Below are 22,054 nucleotides of genomic sequence, written 5' to 3'. Positions count from 1 at the left end.
TAAAATTCTATTTCTTTACATAAATTAGTAAAAGAGCAACACTAAGCATCTTCTCTTCAAAGTTCAAACTGAACGAAAGCATACAAAGTTAGTTTTTCCATGGTGGTGGGGTGGCGGGAAAAGCCATAGTTATGAACGTTTCCATCGATATCAAGGCACGTCTTATTCAAGCTATCACCTCCTTCAATCAGGTCAAACACGTCCATGCTCGCATCCTACGATTAGATCTCCTCCATGACAATTACCTCCTCAACACCCTCCTAAAGTCCAGTTTCAATCTCAACGACGACACAAATTATTCTCGACTCCTTTTCAACCAAATCCAAGAACCCAACGATTACGTCTGGAACACCCTCATCCATGGCCTTGTTTCCCGTGATCACTTCAAAGAATCCATCAAATGCTTTTACTCCATGCGTCAAAATGGTTTCTTACCCCATTACTTCACTTTCCCTTTAGTCTTGAAAGCATGCACCAGGGTTTTGGATTTGAGATTGGGTGTGGAGCTGCACACGATCATGGTGAAAGCTGGTTACGATTATGATGCCTTTGTTAAAACCGGTTTGGTTTGTTTCTATGCAAAGTGTGGGCGGTTGGATGATGCATGCAAGGTGTTCGATGAAATGCCTGAGAAAAATCCCGTTTCATGGACTGCGATTATTAGTGGGTATATCGAGGAAAGAAGGTTCACAGAAGCCCTAGATGTATTCAAAAGATTATTATCCATGAATTTGAGACCTGATAGTTTTACCCTAGTCAAGATTTTGTCAGCTTGTTCACAATTAGGCGATTTGAAAAACATAGAATGGTTAGATGAATGCATAACCACACTTAAAATAACCAAGAACATCTTCTTGGGTACTGCATTAGTGGACACTTATGCAAAATGTGGAAGCATGGAGAAAGCTCATGCTACATTTGACCAAATGCTTGAAAAAGATGCAGTCACTTGGGGTGCAATGATCCAAGGCTATGCTTCAAATGGCAAACCAAAAGAAGCCCTAGACATCTTTTACAAAATGAAAAACAATAACCTAAAACCCGATTGCTACACAATAGTTGGAGTTCTTTCCGCTTGTTCAAGCTTAGGAGCTCTTGAATTAGGCGAATGGGCACGTGGGTTAATCGATAACAACATGTTTTTACACAACCCCATTGTAGGCACAGCCCTAATTGACATGTATGCAAAATGTGGTAAAATGAATAGTGCTTTGAAAGTCTTCAAAGAAATGAAAGAAAAAGATGTTATTGTATGGAATGCTGCAATATCGGGTCTTGGAATGAGTGGTCAACCCAAGGTTATATCGAGTCTTTTTGGTCAAATGTACAAATTAGGGTTCCACCCAGATGGAAAAACCTTCATTGGTATACTGTGTGGGTGTACACACGCGGGTCTTGTTGATGATGGGAGACGATTCTTTTATGATATGAAATCTTTCTTTTCTTTAGATCATGAAATTGAACATTATGGATGCATGGTTGATCTTCTTGGAAGATCCGGTTTACTAAACGAAGCTTATGATTTGATCAAAAGTATGCCAATGGAGCCTAACGCGATTGTTTGGGGAGCTTTATTGAGTGGATGTAGGTTACATAAAGATACCGAATTAGCCGAACATGTTTTGAAAAAGTTGATTGAATTAGAGCCTTTGAATTCAGGAAACTATGTGCTTTTGTCCAATATCTTTTCGGCTAATCACAAATGGGAAGAATCTTTGAATATAAGATCACAAATGAGAGAAAAAGGGATTTGGAAGATTCCCGGATGTTGTTGGATAGAAGTAGATGGTGTAGTTCATGAGTTTCGTGTTGGGGATACTTCTCATCCGATTTCGGAAAGAATTTATGGTAAACTTAGTGAGTTGAATAGAGAAGTGAAGCAAATGGGGTATGTTGAAAGGACAGAATTTGTGTTGTTTGATGTTGAAGATGAGGAAAAAGAGCATTTTTTGGGGTGTCATAGTGAGAAATTGGCGATTGCGTTTGGTTTGATTAGTACAAAACCAGGTGAAGTGATTCGCGTAGTGAAAAATATGCGTGTTTGTGGTGATTGCCATGTGGCGATTAAGTTGTTTTCAAAAATTACGGGTAGGGAGATAATTTTACGTGATAATAACCGATTTCATTCTTTTATAGATGGGTCGTGTTCATGTGGAGATTATTGGTGATGTATGGATTGATTGGTGGTTTTTAGAATTTATAATTTGCATACTTTTGTTTATAGTATTTTTAATCATTCAATTATGTTTGGTTTTCATAAATATTTACTACTCCATTTGTAAATTTATAATAGTATGCAACTCCATTTTTTTTGTAAATTTATATATAAATCAATGCACTTTACAACAACAAATAAAGAAATATAGTTGAAAAAATAATACATTAGTACCATGTAGGTTTAGAACCTCCGATCTTCACTTAATACACATGCCTTGTTTGTTCATTTAATTCGTGAACATTTGGTAATTAGTTCATCGGCTTATGTTAGTTGATGTCAACTTGAGGCATGTGATTTGCATTATGTAACAACCTTATTTATTGTTTTCATGATGATCAAAAAAGAACTCAAATTATATTGTTTACAATTTATTGATGAAGAGGCACTTTCGTGAAATTGTGGATTCGAAAAATAGAGCTTGAAAGCCTCAGTTGGATATTTCACTAGGATGCACAACGCCAGTAGGACTTGGTTGTATCATTTATATCATGAAGCTTGACACAGAAGTACTTCAAGAATATACTTTGCTTCACATGTTACTAAATTTTAGTTTCCATCCGATTATTACATTTGTTTCTCCCTCTTCACACTAAGGGGCGTTTGCTTCATACATGGTCTTTTATATGAATGGAATTTGTCGAAAATTTGGGAATCTAAGTGAAATGGAACTGATATCCCTCATGCATTTGGTTGGCAGGAAACATAATGATATTCTTTGTTAATTCAATATAGAAATATTTCTAAACATTTGGAAACTAAATTATGAATAAACACAAAAATACCCTTCATTGTTTTTTTTTTAAAAATCTTTTTATTTTATGTGTTCATCTACAAACAACTTATATATATATATATATATATATATATATATATATATATATATATATATATATATATATATATATATATATATATATATATATATATATATATATATATATATATATATATATATATATATATATATATATAAACGTAGTTTTTAAACACTTTATAAAACCTCATTATGTTTCAAAATTAACTTCAAATTTTAAGAACAATCCGTGCCAAAAATTAGATATTTTTTTAAATGATCAAGTTATGGCAAGTTGAGCAAAGAATGAATATCTATTATTTTTGGTTGTTGATTTTTGTAATGTGTTTCGTTAAGTTCAAGATATGTGATATAGAAAGATGATTTCTTTTTAATAAAACATGAATTTGTTTCATTTTGTAAAGCTACAAGGGGATGTAAAATTTTGTCATTGCAAACAGTGTAAAAACCGTTATTGGTATTGTAGAGATGAAGTATTCAATCATTTAAAAAGATATTGATTTGTAGACAACTATTATGTACTAGGTGTGAGATCCATGTATTACATGGGTTTATTTAAAAAAATTAAATATGAAATTTTAACAATTTGAAAATTTTGAATTTATAAGAAAAATAAGAAAATTTTTAAATTATTCAAATCAATGAGGCTTTAATGTATTGAATACATTACATATATAAACCATTTCTAATAAATCTCTTACATATATATTACTTTATATATTAAATGTGAAATTTTAATATAATAAAATGAAAAATAAAATAAAATGACAAGTGGAAAATAAAAAATTTAAAAATTTTAGAAAATGCCATGTATCCAAATTAATGAGAAGAGGACATGTGGCAGAAAACCTTTATTTATTATAGTAGATGGGTCTTTCATGGAGGACTCTCACAAAAAAGATCCAATGTTTTGAAATATGATGACATTGCAAAGAAAATTTTAAAATGATATAAATTTTTTGTGTTAATTATGCTACTAGTTAATTGTAAATCATTTGAAGCTTTATTTTATGAATTAGTCGAAGAAACAAATGAAGAACTACAAACCTCTATAAGACAAGATAATTCTAGCAAATATTTTTAGACTTCATTTTAAAGGTGTTACTAATAAGTTCATAAAGAAGGGGAATGGTGGTCATGCATCATATATGGTTCTAAGGGACCTAATGGAATCATATGAAGCTAATGTAGAAGTTGTAAAAAAAGGCTATTGGTTGATATGTTAAGAGAGCTTGTAGAGGATTATGATTGAAAAAAGGTTTAGTTAGAAGCTATTTGAAAAGATATTGACAAATTAGTTGAATATGTTATACAATAGCTTATAGAAACATTACCATTTGGAGTTGCTTGAGAATTTTTAAAGCGAGTTATTGTGTATGTTTGGTACTAAGGTATGACTTCATTATCCATTATTTGGAATACGAAATACACGCAATAAGCAAAATAAAAAAGTAAATTGCTATTTTTATCTTTCGTTATTTATAATTCTCATTGACCTCTATAAAGTATATTTCTATTTTCACCTCATTACTAACTGAATTTCCTTTTATAATTATTTCTATCATAACATTGTATTTTAATTATTTATATTTGAAACAATGAGATATTCTCATAAAATGATTCACATACTATGCATTTTATACTTGCAAAATTTCTCCATAAAAATATAGTAAAACAAAAATAAATTAAAATTTTAATACCATAACAAACCAAAAGAAAAAAAATATACATTTTCATTTCTCACATCTCTTAAAAATAAGGGAAAATGACTTTTAAGGGTAACTACTGTTGCGCTTGTTTTTTTTTTTTTTTTTTTTTTTTTTTTTTTTTTTTTGGTACTCAATATACTATCGATCTTGTTGTTTGTGTTTACCATAATCCTTTTGACATGTGATAGCCGGTCAAAGGGTTATGGTGAACACAAACAACAAGTTCGATGGTATATTGAGTACAACAAAAAGTGACCAAATGAGAATAAATGCAACAGTTAATTACCCTCCTTATTTATTTTCCTTTTACTCATTTACAGCAAATCTCACGTCGTCTTCTACTGATATTAATGACTTTATGAGATTCATTCTTGCTTTTTTTCAAAACATAACCCATGAAAAAACATTATTCATACATGTACAACTTTGTAATGCACTTGAATAATTATTAGGGGAATCTTGATTAAGCAGATGCATTTCATGACTATATCTACATTTCCAATCAAATGATTTATCGTATTATGGATTCTAGACATGTCTACAAACGAGTGGAATCACAAGTGTTGTGATTTTTTAGTTTACTTAGCTTTAAGATCGAATTCATGGAATAAGATACAATATCAATATGTACAACATCATGCAACTTTTACAGACACATCAACATAATATACCTTGAGATAAACATTTTATGATGATAAATATACCTCTCATACATAGTCATAACCTTTTACAGAGAGGTGTTGACAGCTAGCCACAGTAAGCATAGCATAGACCACGTTTTAACGAAGTTGTCCATCCGAAACGTTCTTTATATATGTTATGGTCAAAAAAGGTTGCAATCTTTGATAATTTTGTAACTTTAATTTCATTTAACTTTTCGGGGAAAGTGACTTAGGAGGGTAACCAACTGTTGAGTTTGTTCTCATTTGATCCCTTCATTTTTTATTTTTTTTCATACTCAATATACCACAGATAATCACAGATCAAAAACCGATCAAAATGATTATAATGAATATAAACAACAAGTTCGATAGTAAATTAAGTAAAAAAAATAAAAAATAAAAAAACAAATGAAAACAAACATAATAGTTAGTTACTTCATTTTCACTTTAAATAAATAAAAAAAGTTTCCAATTTCCAAGGGCTCTTTGGTCTTTTCACCATGATTGTGGAACATGCTATTCTAAATCTATTTACCGACCCTCCTTTACGCTTGGAACTTATTACCTCCACACTTTTCTCTCTTTAATTCAAACCTCATTCCAAATCTGTTCGCTATCGCGTTAGATTCCCATCCCCCCTTTCGTTTCCTTCTTCCTCATTCTTCTTCCGTCATAACCCTAGTTTTTTTTCTCAGGTAACTGTCGAATTTTTCTCTTAATTTATCGATACTCAATTCAAATTAAATCCCTTTATATGACTTTGTTTTTGTTTATTATTTGCTGTTTGATTATTATTGCTATATAGCAATACGAATCATATCGATGCATTTGGTAATCTAACCTTCTTGTTGTATTTGGTTCTTAATCGTAAATATATAAGTTTGGGTATTAGGGTTCTTAATAGGTTCGAAGAAAAAACTGCTGCACCCACAATTTTTTAGATTGGATCTTGTAATTTGAATGATAATCGTCAACATTGCCACACTAACTTGATATAAAATTTGACATAATTATCTTTTCCCTGAATTGGAATTCCGAGTGTGTCATTATTTTACATGGTGTTTTGATTGAATCAGAATTGTTCTAACTGACGATTAATTTGTTGATTTGTGTAGCATTAGGGGGGATATTTTATGGCATTTGAATCCAAATTAAGCACAGAGATTTATTCAGAAGATACTACTACAGAAGTTGATTCAAATCATATTCTTTCATCTGAAAAGATTTTGCTCGTTGATTCAGAAACCCAAATCACCGATTCTAGAAAACCAAACTACAATCGTGTCATAACCACTAAATCACCTGTTCATAGAACAATCACCGACCTTCCACCTGCATTAATCTCTGAAATCTTCAACTGCCTCGACCCAAAAGAACTCGGTGTTGTCTCCTGTGTCAATCCATCTTTATACCAGATTGCATCCGACCACCACGTCTGGAAGCAGTTTTACTGCGAGAGGTGGGGGCTTCCGGCCGCCGGCGGCACCGCCACAAGCCGCCCGGTGGCCGAGTTTTCCGGCGAGAAGTCATGGAAAGAGCTTTTCGTGGAACGTGAATTCCATAGCAAAACATTTATGGGACATTACAATGTCGAGATTCTTTACGGACATACTGAAACTGTAAGAACCGTTTTTCTTTTACCTTCTAGAAAGCTCATCTTCACTTCGGGTTATGATTCCGTTGTTCGAATGTGGGATATGGAAGATGGAATCTGCATTTCCGCCTCCCGCCCTCTCGGATGCACCATCCGTGCCCTTTCCGCTGATTCCAAGCTCTTGGTTGCCGGCGGTTCCGACGGTTTTATCCACGGTTGGCGAGCCGAAGAAGGACACCCCCGTCTTTTCGACATAAACGGTTCTCAAGATCAGGATCGGAATCGGAATCAGAATCGGAATCGGAATCATGAATTCCGACTTTGGGAACATCAAGGTCCGATAACTTGCCTTTCATTGGATCTTATGAGAATTTACAGCGGTTCTTGGGACATGACAATACGGATTTACGATCGTGTATCGCTAAAATGTTTAACAGTTTTAATGCATAACGATTGGGTATGGGCATTGGTCCCACATGACACGACAGTTGTAAGCACAGCGGGGTCCGATTCATACATTTGGGAAACGAATTCCGGTTCGCTTATCGATGTATTCAAAGACACGCACGTCGGAAACGCGTATTCCCTTGCCCGAAGTCACACGGGCAGTTTCGTGTTCACCGGAGGCGAAGACGGCGCGATTCACATGTTCGAGGTTATAACCGATCGTGTTAAGTCATGGCGACCGATTGCGACATGGAATCCGCATTCCGCCCCGGTTCATTCCCTCTCGTTTGAATTCCCGTGGCTGGTTTCCGGTTCCGGAGATGGGAAGCTTTCATTGATTGATGTTCGGAAGCTTTTGAAGGGAATCCGGGCGATGAAACCGAATAGAAGTCGGAAAGCTTTGAGTGTTGAGCCGCCACAAAGAATGTTGAATGGGTTGGGGAAGAGTGTGTTTTCGGTCAGCATTGGGGCTGACCGGATTGTGTGTGGTGGGGAGGAGGGTTCAGTTAGGATTTGGGATTTTTCTCGGGCATTGGAAAGAGAGAAACGGGCAGCGGCTTTGAGGGGACTACGGGCAGAAAACCGAATGAGGAGACAGAAGCTACAGAAAGAGATTGAAAGTAAAGGTGGAAGGGTTGACCAATGTTTGATTGCTGCGAAAAGTCAAATGAATGGGGAGAGAAATGGTGTGTGGTATAACAAACGTGGGTTGAAGGTTAAGGGTTAAAAATTCTTGATTTGGGTTTGGGTACTTCTTGATGTTCTTTTGTATACACTCAATTTCTTTGGTAAATTTTTAGGGAAAACTATTTTTTCTATTGCATTTTGTTGGTAATTTTTACATTTTAGCAAATAAAAAGAAAGATAAGTCATCTATGGGTTAATCTCGTTTAATCAGCTCATTATGAAAAGGATATTTATGTCTTTTGCCTACAAAGAAGACAGTCTTTCATCTTTTTGGGTTGGAGAAAAAAAATTTTATTTTTGTATAATGCATTTGATTGGGATGGAGACTAATGTAAATGATATAAAAATTGTAATTTTTCATAAAAATACATATTTAAACATGTTATTTAATTTTCTAAAACAATAAATAAAAATAAGGTTTTACCTAAACATATTTATATTTTCTAAATTTTATAATGAAAACTGAAAATGAATTCTTATTTCATTTTTCTAAAAATTGAAAATGGAAAGCGAAAAATGTTTTTCCGTAACTAAACGTAACCTACATTTTCCTAGAATATAAGGTTGCGTTTAGTTACGGAAAAATAACTTTTGTTTTCAGTTTTTAGTTTTCAGAAATTTATAAAATAAGTTTTCATTTTCAGTTTTATTAAAAAAAGATTTAGAAAACATATTTAATTAAAACTTATTCATTTTTTATTTTCTCAACAAAAATACATCGGTTTCTATGAGTTGTGATAATTCTTTTGCATTTTGTGCTACAATTAGTTTTGTGGAAGTTAGGTGCTTTTGTGTTGTCTGATCAGATTAGTCATGAAACCCTGTCTCATTATTATCCTTTGGGCTTTGGTAAGCTTATGGGCTTCTTGGCTCTGGTTACCAAACGGGTCTTTTACGCTTATTTGGCCTTTTGCGTTTATTGGGCGTTTCAATAAATAATCTATTAGTTAGTAAAAACTAAATACCGTTTTGGGTAACACATACAAATTTTAGAGTTATTCTTCAAAATAATCTTTTAAATCTTTTTATCAAACAGCAATTATGAATCTCGCTAAATAACGACTGCAAAACGCATGTATAGCTGTCCAAAAGTAATGAGCTCGCGAATGAAGTGATAGTCAATGTCAATATGCTTAGCTCTTTTGTGGGAAATTGGATTCCGATTAAGAAATAAAGCACTTTTATTATCATACAACAATGTAGGTCGATCAGGAGGAAGAGCAAATAATTCACGTAGTAAATGAGTGATCCATACTATTTCAACAGCTGTGTTTGCCATGGCCCGATATTCTGACTCACAACTAGACCTGGAGACAATAGGTTGCTTCTTAGCACTCCAGGAGACAAGAGTACCACCAAGAAATATTGAATAACCATAGGTGGACCTACGTGTCTCAATACACCTAGCCCAATCTGCGTCTGAATAGCCAAGAATTAAAGATGATCATGGATGAGTAAAGTGCAGCCCGTAAGTTAGAGTGCCCTTAACATATCGTAGAATTCTTTTAACTGCTTGAAAGTGATCAATAGTTGGAGCATGCAGGAACTGACTGACTTGATTAACAGCAAATGACAAGTCTGGAAGGGTGATGGTGAGGTATTGTAGGGCACCAACTAATGATCGATATGTAGTAGGATCCGAAAAAGGAGAGCCAGTGGAGACAAGTGTCTCGGAAGTGGCTAAAGGCGTAGAAACTGGCTTAGAATCAAGCAGGTTGGCTCTAAGTAAAATATCATGGGCATACTTGGCTTGTGTCAGAAATAAACCATCATCTGTGTAGGAGACTTCAAGACCCAAAAAGTAATTTAAAGTGCAAAGATCCTTAACAGCAAATTCAGAGTGCAATTTGGAAATGAATTTGCGAATGAGAGAAGGATCATTACCTGTGAGTATAATGTCATCAACGTATACCAATAGGTACAAAAGATAAGAGTCACGTTTAAAAACAAAAAGTGAGGTATCTGCTCGACTGCAAACGAAACCAAAGTTGACAAGAAATGAGCTGAGGCGCTGAAACCAGGCACGTGGCGCTTGTTTAAGACCGTAGAGGGCTTTATGAAGTTGACAAACATGATTGGGAAACCGTGTGTCAGAGAATCCTGGGGGTTGTTCCATGAAGACTGTTTCTGTAAACCGCCCGTTTAGAAAGACATTGTTAACATCTAATTGGTGTAAGGGCCAGCGATGCATGATAGCCAAAGAAAGAACAATGCGGACAGTTGCAGCCTTAACAACAGGACTGAAAGTATATGTATAATCAAGACCAGAAATCTGACTGAAACCTTGTGCAACTAAACGTGCTTTGTAACGTTGTACTGTGCCATCAGAGTTATACTTAATGCGATATACCCATTTTGAGCCAACTACATTTGAGTTTAGTGGTCGAGGCACCAAAGACCAAGTGTTATTAGAACGTAGCGCATGCATTTCATCTTCCATAGCGGATAGCCAACGTGGATGTTTAGAGGAGACTTAAACCCCCGAGGCACTTTAGCAGCAAAAAGTAATTGATGAAATGGTGATTGTTGGAGATAAGCAAGATCAACGAAATGCTTAGTTTTGAAAATACCTTCCCGGGATCGCATCACCATAGGATGTGTGGAAGATGAAGATCTGAAAGGCACCGTGACTGGAGGCTGGTCTGTTGCAGCAGGATGTACAAGTGGTGTTGCGTTTTCTGTCGAGGATGAAGGCTGTGACGGTATGGCGGTAGAAAGTGGAACAATATAAGTAGTGGGGGCCGCTGATGGAGAGCATAAGACACATGGAGCTACCGAAGCAGGAGAAATCGTAGCCGATCATGGTTGTGAAGATGGTTCCTCGGGAGGTGATGCTGGAAATAATGACGAGGCAATGTCATCAAACTGAGAAAAAACCAAGGTGGCCTTATCGGATGGAGAAGTGAGACCACTAAATGGAAACTGGGTTTCATCAAAGACAACATGGCGTGTGGTATAAATTCGACCAAATGTCGGATCCAAACATCGATATCCTTTATATTGAGAACTATAGCCGATAAAAATACATGGAGCACTTCGAGGTTCCAATTTTTTTGATGCATAAGGACGTAAATAAGGAAAGACAGTGCACCCAAATGCTCGAAATACATTATAGTTTGGAGATGAATTATATAGAAGCTCAAATGGGCTCTTATAATCAAGAATCTTAGATGGCAGTCGATTGATAATATAGGTTGCTGAGCTGAAAGCATCAACCCACAAAGTTGCTGGAGCTTGTGCATTAAATAACATAGTGAGACCCGTTTCAGTAAGATGTCTGTGTTTCCGTTCCGCTCTACCATTCTGTTGAGGAGTATAGGCACACGAGAGCTGATGATGAGTCCCATTAGTGGCAAGAAGTGAGCGGACCCGATTATTAACAAACTCGGTCCCGCCATCACTCTGAAAAACTTTTATTTTGCAAGAGAACTGAGTTTGTACAAAGGCTAGAAATGTGGTAAGAGCATTAAAGAAATCAGACTTTAACTTTAGAGGATAAAACCACGTAAATCGTGAGAAGCCATCAATAAAAATGCAATAATATCTATAACCATCTGTAGATTCTGTGGGTGCAGGTCCCCAAAGATCACAATGGACTAAATCTAGCACTTGTAGTGATCGTTTGGGATTGATTGGAAACGGTAGTTGTTTGCTTTTAGACAATTGACATGAAGAACAAACATGAGGTGTAGGTAATAAAGATGAAATAGACAAAACACCTAATTTATTAAGTAATGAAATAATGCCAAATGAAACATGCCCTAAGCGATTGTGCCACAATTCATATGATGCACTTATTTTTGAAGATTTTAAAGTAGAAAGAAAAACTTGATGTCCTTGCTTCAGCACATACAATCCGTTCTCACATTTGCCCCTTGCCAGTATTTCCTTTGTTACCCGATTCTGAATTACAAAAAATGGATTAGAAAATAAAACATCAAGAGGAGCATCATGAGTCAGCTTACTAATGCTTAGGAGATTCTTGGTTATATTAGGGATAACAAGCACATCAGATAATTTGATGGCTGGAGATAGAGTTTTTGTGCGAATATGGGAAATAGAAGAAGGGTTACCATTTGCAAAGATGACCTGATCAGCACCAGCATAAGGACTGGTGGTGTCAAGATGTGAAGAATTGGATGTCATGTGTGATGTTGCTCTAGAATCGACATACCAATAAGGAGAATTGTTGGTAACATGACATTGAGCTTGAAAAGCTTGAGCAAGATTGGTGGTGGAAGCCGATCCTTGATTTGCAAAGGTGCTCAATTTGGGACAAGAGTTGGCATAGTGGCCATTTGTCCTGTACAACTGACAATGAGGAGGGCGACGCCCCCTTCCTCGACCACCATGTTGAGTACCCCTTCCTCGTCCTGAGTATCTGCCACCAGATGAGTTACTACGAGATGAAGCTAGAGGATGAGGACTGACGAGTGGTGTTAAAAGCAACAGTAGGAACTGTAGTTCCATGGATCGTTTTTAGAAATAATTCATGAGATTCAGCTTGGGACACGAGGGTACGAAAGCTTGGAGCTGGTTTGAGAGCACGATAAGTAGTGGAGAAGGTTTCAAACGAAGCTCCGAGCCCACATAAAAACCAATGGTTTTTATCTGTATCATCAACAGGGCTGCCAATAGCGGCTAGCTGATCACAAATGGATTTGAATTTTGCACCAAACTCTGAAACAGAAGATGATCCTTTTTGAAGTTGACGCAGGCTGTCACGAAGAACATGCATACGTTCTTGAGAGTCTTGTCGATAAGCAACTTGAAGAGCATTCCATACTTCGTGAGCTGGGGTAAGACCTAGGGTTTCGGCCATTGCAGCTCCGGTGAGAGAAGCATGAAGGATGAGAAAAGCTTTCTGATCTGATTCGAGCCAGGAGGCGTACGCAAGGTTTGGGGCAGAAACACCAGTAGCATCAGGGGTGCAAGTTTTTGAAGGTACGACGATGGTGCCATCGATGTGGCCTGATAATTTTTGATAAGCGAGAAGAGTGAGAAGCTGATTGCGCCATAGTAAATAATTTGTGGGGGATAACTTAACAGTGATCATATGGAGAATGGTGTTAAGAGAAAGAGAAGAATCAGAAGAAGAAGAAGAAGAAGCAGAAGATGAGTTGCCGCCAGTCATGGTGAGAGAGAAGAAAAGGAACCCGCTCTGATACCATATAAGGCGTATAAAATTTACCCTTGAAGATCTCATTGTATTTAATACTATATATAATACAGAGAGTACATAACATAATATGCTAAAATACAAAGATTAGATAAATACAAAAAATAACTATGATTTATCTCTAATACTATTTATCTTTAATACATCCAATCAGTTTTTGAAATTTCCCACAAATATGCACACTAGTTACTCACTTACTCGCAAAAGGCAGTTCTTTTGTATATAAAGTTGATGTTAAGGTTGATGACTAACAACCAATACCATACAAAACATATATATTCGAAGAAGCCGAAGAAGCCAATGCAAGTGGTGATGAGATTTATCATATATAATAACTATCTCTAAGTAAATTTGCAAAAGATCTTTGGTTTTACATTATTTACATCTCTCATGCTTTCTTGAATCAAATAATAATCTTGTTTGTTTTGTATTGTTTTTTTTATTTAGTTATAGAAAATAAAAACAAACAGCTTAAAATGATCATATTTCATGATCATTTTAGTGAATAACTATAAAAGTTATTGTACATGCACGAACAAGCAAACCAACATTAAATGATTATATTTTCGTATCTTTTAATTGAATAACTATAGAAGTTCTTGTTCATGCATGGACAAGCAAACCAACATGCAACAACTTGCAAGGTACATGTTGCCATAGTGTGAACTAGCCTCCATTGAAGGATCTTAAGTACGATTATAGAGGATCTTCAATGGCCATGTATTTGCTTCTTCTGATAAGATCACACTAACAAATTTCATTTATTCTTTTTTTTTCCCCTGTTTTTAATAGTCATATTGAGAGGTCGACCATACTCTATTGGAATATGGTGAAATTGTCAATATTATTCAATAGAAGATTAGGAGATGGTGTGAGATTGACATGACTTTTTTTGGATAGGGATTGAGATTTTGTTTGGTTGGATTCGATTTACTTGACTACTTCAAGAAAGTTGGTGTTTGAATCCATTATTTTGACGACTTGGTGGAGCATTTTGAAATTTAGTGTTAAATAATATGGTTTATATTATATGCGTAAATGTTAGATATAAAATGTTTGGGTAAGTTCTGTATATTTTGTTATTGTAATAGAAACTTAACTGATTATTAGTTATTAGACGAAATTTTATGAAAAAATTGTTCATATGAGAGAACAAATCATTTTTTTCAAATACTTACACTCCTTATTATATTAGTTATAAATCCTAGTGACTGTATTGATATGCTTATTGCCTTATTCTTATAGAAAATAACATATTCAAATAAAGTAAATGATTTTTCATCGAATGACTGTTATAAGGATTGCATGTGATTTTGTTGGTGATATGCAGGCGGGTCTGTCCGTTCATGGGTCATCCATGGGTAATCCGAATATGTTGGGTCAGTTGTATAAGGGTAATGGTTCGGTGGTTAAGATACAATTAGATCATAAATATCTACCTGTCTTCCTCCCACTTTAGGGTTTCCAATCTGTAATTAGGTTTCAATTTATTAGTTGTATTTCTTTTTTTTCTTGATCATACTTATATGAGAGTAGGATAGATCAGTGGCGGACCTTAGTGGTGCCCCAGGGGTTCCGGGCCACTGCTCCGATGCCGGAACATAGTGTAAAAAAAAATTAATGTTTTTTTAATGAGTGCATCGGCTTAAAACACGAGTGACACTACTAATATAGATTTATTTGGAAAAACAATTTAGTGTCATCCCTATGAAAATGTTCTGCATCCGCTACTGGGATAGATGAGCGTAGACTAGGTTTTATGCAGTGAGATTTATATTATAAAAGTTGTCAAACGAAATGATCTATTCAATATTCAATAAAAATAGATTGCTCGTGTTGGAAAAATCTGCTTGCTATTTTTTTGATTTAGGAATTCCTTAATTTTGGATAGGTGTGAGTCTAGAGAAGATAAGATTTTTTATATTATTGTTACGTGCGTGTTCATATAGTTGGGTTATGGATAGAAAGCATAAGCTTCATATTGAATGGGATTTGTGGCTCCAAAATCGGATTTTGTACTCTCCTGTGTAATTGTTTTGTTTCACCAACTCTTCACTAGTGTCCTTTTTATTAATAATATTCGGTCGTTAAAAAAATAGTTCATGTGAACTAGTGCATGATTTTCAAAGGAGCAACGGTATTTCTTTTATCAAAAAATATATGATTATCTTAAATTAAGAGTTTTTTTTAAATAATATTTTAGTGAACTCCAAAATTTATCTGTTAGTTATAATATCATACATAAGACAATGTGGAAAAGAAAGAAAGTACAAGAACGTACGCCTTCCATCTTCGTTGAATATCCCATTCCCAGGTCTTTTTTTTTTTTTTTTTTTTTTTTTTTAAGGGGGGACGATTTATTTAGTGGGGGTTGTTTCTAGGTTGGTATTCTTGTTATAAAGAAATATTATATAAAGGAGTCATTTTCTACAAGCATGATGTGCATATATTTATAATTTTCTTTTTGGTTATAGTAATCACATGGGGGGTAGGTTGACCAATTAATTATGAGAATTGAGAAGTTATGTAATTTGACTAATTTCATCTAATTGTACAATATAAATATATATATATATATATATATATATATATATATATATATATATATATATATATATATATATATATTCATCACACTAGTAATTGTGCTAAATGAATTATATATATATATATATATATATATATATATATATATATATATATATATATATATATATATATATATATATATATATATATATATATATATATATATATATAGAAGGTGTTCTTCTAAAAGATGTGATGTAAGAGGAACAAAATAGTGAAATTTCGAAAATATTGAAAGTAAATCAAGTAAGGGGTTGATGTTTAAGAACATTATAATGAATGTATCAAACAAAATGACATATTTAATATTTTGGTGGGTTGGGTACCTAAGCTTATATATATATATATATATATATATATATATATATATATATATATATATATATATATATATATATATATATATATATATATATATATATATATATATGGAAAAATCCAAAATTTCTTTTTTTCAATATTATTTTCGAAACTTGAATTAACTAAAAAAAATAAAAAAAAAATCTCGTTTTTTTTAAAAAATACGTGAAATATTCTAAATATAATATTACACTTACATATTCTAAAAAATAATTTTAAAATGCAAAATAAATGGAAAAATCTAAAATTTTTTTTTTAAATATTATTTTCGGAACTTGAACTAACTAAAAAAAAATCTTTTTTTTTTTGAAAAATACGTGAAATATTCTAAATAGAATATTACACTGTACATATTCTAAAAATAATTTTAAAATGCAAAATAAATGAAAAAATCCAAAATTTCTTTTTTTAAATATTATTTTGGGAACTTGAATTAACTAAAAAAAAAAGTTAAAAATAAAAAAAAATAAAAAAATGCATCTCACAGTCTCACAAAATTAGGCCGTCTCACATTAACCTAACCGTATATATATATATATATATATATATATATATATATATATATATATATATATATATATATATATATATATATATATATATATATATATATATATATATATATATATGTTCAGGTTTATTTGATACCATTCTAATTTTGTGAGACCGTGAGACCAAATCTAAAAATAATTTTAAAATGCAAAATAAATGAAAAAATCCAAAAATTCTTTTTTTAAATATTATTTTCGGAACTTGAATTAACTAAAAAAAATAAAAAAATAAAAAAATAAAAAAAAATCCCGTTTTTTTTTTTTTTGAAAAATATGTTAAATATTCTAAATAGAATATTACACTGACATATTCTAAAAAATAATTTTAAAATGCAAAATAAATGGAAAAATCTAAAAATTCTTTTTTTAAATATTATTTTCGGAACTTGAATTAACTAAAAAAAATTTAAAAAAAAATCCTATTTCTTTTGAAAAATACGTGAAATATTCTAAATAGAATATTACAATGTACATATTCCAAAAAATAATTTTAAAATGCAAAATAAATGGAAAAATCAAAAAAGTCTTTTTTTAAATATTATTTTCGGAACTTAGATTAACTAAAAAAAATAAAAAAAATGCGTCTCACGGTATCACAAAATTAGACCGTCTCACATGAACCTAACCGTGTGTATATATATATATATATATATATATATATATATATATATATATATATATATATATATATATATATATATATATATATATATATATATATATATATAATAGGCTCACTCCGTGTTTCTAAACATCTTTCTCAAGTGAATTACATAAAAAAATCCCTTAAATTACGAGTATTCTTTATAACTAATTGTGTATCACAAATAATTTCTCTACAAAATATTTTTCTAAGTTAACAATTTAAACTTTCAATTTTTTTTCCAAACATTCATTGTTAGGGCTGTAAATAAACCGAATGAATACGAACAAAAGCTTGTTCATATTCATTCCTTTAAGTTAACCAAAGTAACGAACGAACACGAACGAACAAACGAATGAATTTTTTTTGTTTATATTCGTTCGTTTAACAAATTACATTGTTTATATTCGTGAACATGCTAAACAAACATAAACAAACGAATATAAACGAATAAATATAAACAAACATTTATGAACATAAATAAACATATAACATAGTAATGTATTAAAAACAATTGAATATATATATGAACATAAATAAAATTAAATGAACAAGACAAACGAACAAGACAAACGTACATTCACAAACATAAATGAACGAACGAGATCATTGTTCATATTCGTTTGTTTAACTTAACGAGCGAGAATTTGTGTTCATGTTCGTTTCTTTATTAAATAAACGAAGTTCCCGTTTAACGGTTTACAAATAGTTCGTCAAACGTTCGGTTCGTTTACAACCCTAGTCACTATAGTCGGATATAACAGGTTTTGTGATAGCTCTAAACTTTTAATTCTATTTTTTTATTTAAGCATTAGGAGATTTCATTTTACCATTTAACCAGCATGATATAAATCTTTACTAGTCCCCCGTTGTCAGGGCCGGTCCAAGCGTATATGGGGCCCGGGGCTAAAAGAAAAGAAAGTGCCTCTTACAGACAAATATAATAAAGGTTAAAAAAATCATTTATTCTTCACTATAAACACGTTCAATTAGCAATAACAAGCAAACCAAATTGTTTATCTTTTGACCTAGTTTGAGTATAAACCAAATTTAAGCCCTAAAAATCATTTAGGTAATATATATATATATATATATATATATATATATATATATATATATATATATATATATATATATATATATATATATATATATATATATATATATATATATATATATATATATACATAACCAACAAATTTTGAGCCCCCAAGAGACGTGTGTCCTGGGCGATCGCCCGGATTGCCCACCATCTGGACCGGCCTTGCATGCTGTCAAAGTTGAAGGTGAGCTTGGTGGGCTATTGTTGAAATTGGCTCAGAAATCACTAAAGATAATATTTAGAATATTACTATGGTAAAAACTTTGGCTAACAGATATCATGACGGAAGATATAGTAAACAAGCTTCACTTTGAGCAACCTTTTCATGGACAAAGTCTTTTAATAATTTATCAAAAGGCATACGGTTCAAGACCACCCCCCCCCCCCCCCCCCCCCCCCCACCACCACCACCACCGGACACACACACATATATATATATATATATATATATATATATATATATATATATATATATATATATATATATATATATATATATATATATATATATCAATTTATTTTATTTTAGAATAGTTGAATGCATTAAAAAACCAAATCCTTACAAGAAGCTAGAGCAAAAACTGAACAAAATTACCTTAAATAGTTTAGAAAAGGATTGTAAAGTCAATTATTCCATTTAACTAGGAACTTATTATTCCTATGCGCTACTCAAATAAAAGCAAACAAAACTATATCACAAGATAGTTTATCCTTGGTTGGTCTGGTTAAATCATAGACACATCTATTCCTGAACTTCTACAATAACCACTAAGCCGCAAATATGATAACATCAAAAACAAATTTTCGGCCTGTTCAAGGAATCCAATTGGGCAGGTAAATCTTGAATAAGAAGAAGATTCTCCAAATTAACTTCATACCCTATGCTAATCTTCATAATAATCTAGACACCATTACACAGTCGAGTAAGAGGTGAAAAAGATCTTCATTAGAATCGTTGCAAACGGGACCTAAGGAACATGGAATGTTAATACCACAACTCAATATATTATCTTTGGTAGGTAAACAACTCTCCGTCGAAAGATCTTTACCTTAATAGGAAGGATTTTATAACACTTTGTTTTAAGGTTTAATGATGTTAGACCAAGATCATTTATACCCATATGAGCATATTTAACTACAAAATTCATCCTATAACAAGACCCCAAACCCTAAAATTTGGTCTAATAGTAATATCAACATGCATCAAAATATATTTCAACTTCTAAAATCGTGTCTCCTAAGCAATACTGCCAATGTAGGAAAGCTGATATACATAGGAACATCTCTAACCCTTTTATCTTTTCATAAGCTTATACCTGTTCCATCACCAATCCCCTTCCTCATCATATCCCTCAAGATAACGTGATTATTATGGAATTTTAACACATCATCAACTATAGAAGGCCAACCCCCTTTAACCTTCAATTTATGACCAACGACCACGAACCCACCATTTCTACCATGTATGGATTTAATGACTTGAACCCATAAATCCACAGGATAATTTCAAATCATTTCTAACATCCCAAAAACCATTGTAAAATTTTCATTTTCAGAAGACATTTCCATAAAAATCATAAGGTATCCAATTCATTATTTCAAAACATAACCATAGAATCAGAGTATCAAATAACATCTCTAAAAAATAAATCAACATGATGATGTGTACGATCACGCCTTCACCTTCCCTGATCCTCTAAAGTACCTGAAACATTTAAATCCACACTTGTAAGCTAAAGCTTAGTGAGTTCCATCAAAATGCCCTTCATTGCAATACACATACATTGTATGCACATATAAGCCTATAGTCTAATTGGACCTCCTCACATGGCCTACAGTACACCTGGACTGCTCTCCGTGGGCCCACAGTCTGACTGGAACGCCTCGCAAGGTCTACAGTACATCTAGACCGCTCGGGTATCTGGGCCTACAATACAAAGTAGTGCTATCTCAACCCAACGACAACTTGTCATCATATACAAACAAATAATGACCAGCAACACAGGTAATCATAGTAGATCTACCAAACCAACAGATCACTACAACATAAGAACATTCTACATACAAGGATACACTGCAGTACAAAGTATAGTGAGAAAACTCATATCCCAAGTAAGCAGGCTATCAACACAACTCACATGTAATAAATACTGGTGCTACGAGCCACCTATACAAAAATCAAAGGTACGTCCTCAATCTATAGCCTAAAACCCTCAAGTTGACCTAGAGTCAAACTTGGTCAAAAGTCAACGGTCAACAGTCAAAGTCAACAACTCAAAAGTCAACTTTTTTGGTCAACATGGTGTGGCCAAGCATCTACCACGACTTGGCAACCTCAAGAAAAAAACAATAGCGAAGATCCCATACTCCTCAACGTGGTGAGCATATCTCGACAACATGGGAATTGTTTTCGAATAACTTAATGGATTAAGCCCTTAATCCATTAATCCACACACTCATCTCTTCCAGAAGGCTTTCATACTGTAACGCCCCGTTACCGATACATATTTGAGTTGTTAAGTTTTCAATTAGTAAAGCTACTCGACGAGTAGTAGCCCTAACTCATCGAGTAGAGGCCAGCTTGGACATGGGGTTTAAGTGATCTACTCGGCGAGCCCAAGCCTGGACTCGACGAGTAGGTCCGTCAGGAGGAAACCCTAATCTTTAGGGTTTACACGCTATTTAAGCATCATATTCAGCCTCCACTCCACTCTTTATCACCTCCCAACCCCACTCTCGAAACCCTAATCGATCTTGTGCATTATTGAGCCATTTCTTTGCATTTTATGTGGTTTGAAGCTAGGAGAAGGAAGGAAAAGAGAGAAGACACAAGAAGAGAGCAGAAGATCTAGAGTTTTTGTAGCATCTCAGACTTGTTAAAGGTATAAAGCTTATACCTTGGTTTCTATCCACTTAGATCTTCATGTATGCTTGTTTATTATCACTTTTTGGGTCATTTCCAAGGCCATTCCGAGATTTGGACCTTGGGGGATGAAAGGACTTCAGATATGGGCATTATTGAGCTTTAGAAACTCAAAGTCGTCACCTTTATTCAGCCATAGCCCCATGCCAAGACTTAGACCTCCATTCTAACTTGTAATGAGTGATTTGGTCTTATATCATCATGCATGCACGTAAAGTTAGCAACTTTACGTGTTATGCTAGTCTAAGGAGTTCAAATCTATGAGCTAGAAGCATTGGAATGGATTAGAATCGACTGAATGGATATGTTACATGGAGGACTCGACGAGTTGGGTTGTGAACCCTAACCCCTTTTCTGTTTGTGAGTGAAACCATTGAGTTTAGGAGATGACTCAGTGAGTTGGACAAGAAAAGGACTCCGAAACGGAAGAACTCGACGAGTTAGAGTCAATATGCCTCGATGTTATGACAGGAAGAACTCGAAGAGTCTGGGAAGGGAGTCGACGAGTTGACTTAGTTGACTACAAGGCTGAGTAGTGCATGAACTCGCCAAGTTGGGAGATAACTCGACGAGTTA

At 33.5% G+C, this 22,054-nt stretch overlaps 2 protein-coding genes across 2 annotated transcripts; both read left to right on the top strand.

Annotated features, from left to right (window-relative positions):
• The first annotated feature begins 55 nt into the window (after nucleotides 1–55).
• On the top strand, nucleotides 56–2,209 carry LOC145008067 (Pentatricopeptide repeat (PPR) superfamily protein). The gene has a single exon (XM_078966690.1). The coding sequence runs from the start codon at nucleotides 132–134 to the stop codon at nucleotides 2,166–2,168; it is 2,037 nt and encodes a 678-aa protein (XP_078822816.1). The 5' UTR covers nucleotides 56–131; the 3' UTR covers nucleotides 2,169–2,209.
• A 3,760-nt stretch (nucleotides 2,210–5,969) lies between these two features.
• Nucleotides 5,970–8,328, top strand: LOC145012165 (F-box/WD-40 repeat-containing protein At5g21040-like). The gene is made up of 2 exons (XM_078970944.1): nucleotides 5,970–6,098; nucleotides 6,519–8,328. The coding sequence occupies exon 2, from the start codon at nucleotides 6,537–6,539 to the stop codon at nucleotides 8,169–8,171; it is 1,635 nt and encodes a 544-aa protein (XP_078827070.1). The 5' UTR covers nucleotides 5,970–6,098; nucleotides 6,519–6,536; the 3' UTR covers nucleotides 8,172–8,328.
• The last annotated feature ends 13,726 nt before the right edge of the window (nucleotides 8,329–22,054 follow it).

This window comes from Lactuca saligna, chromosome 8, assembly GCF_052625555.1.
Source record: "Lactuca saligna cultivar CGN05327 chromosome 8, ASM5262555v1, whole genome shotgun sequence".
NCBI lineage: Eukaryota > Viridiplantae > Streptophyta > Magnoliopsida > Asterales > Asteraceae > Lactuca > Lactuca saligna.
This window is presented reverse-complemented; position numbering and strand designations above follow the sequence as displayed.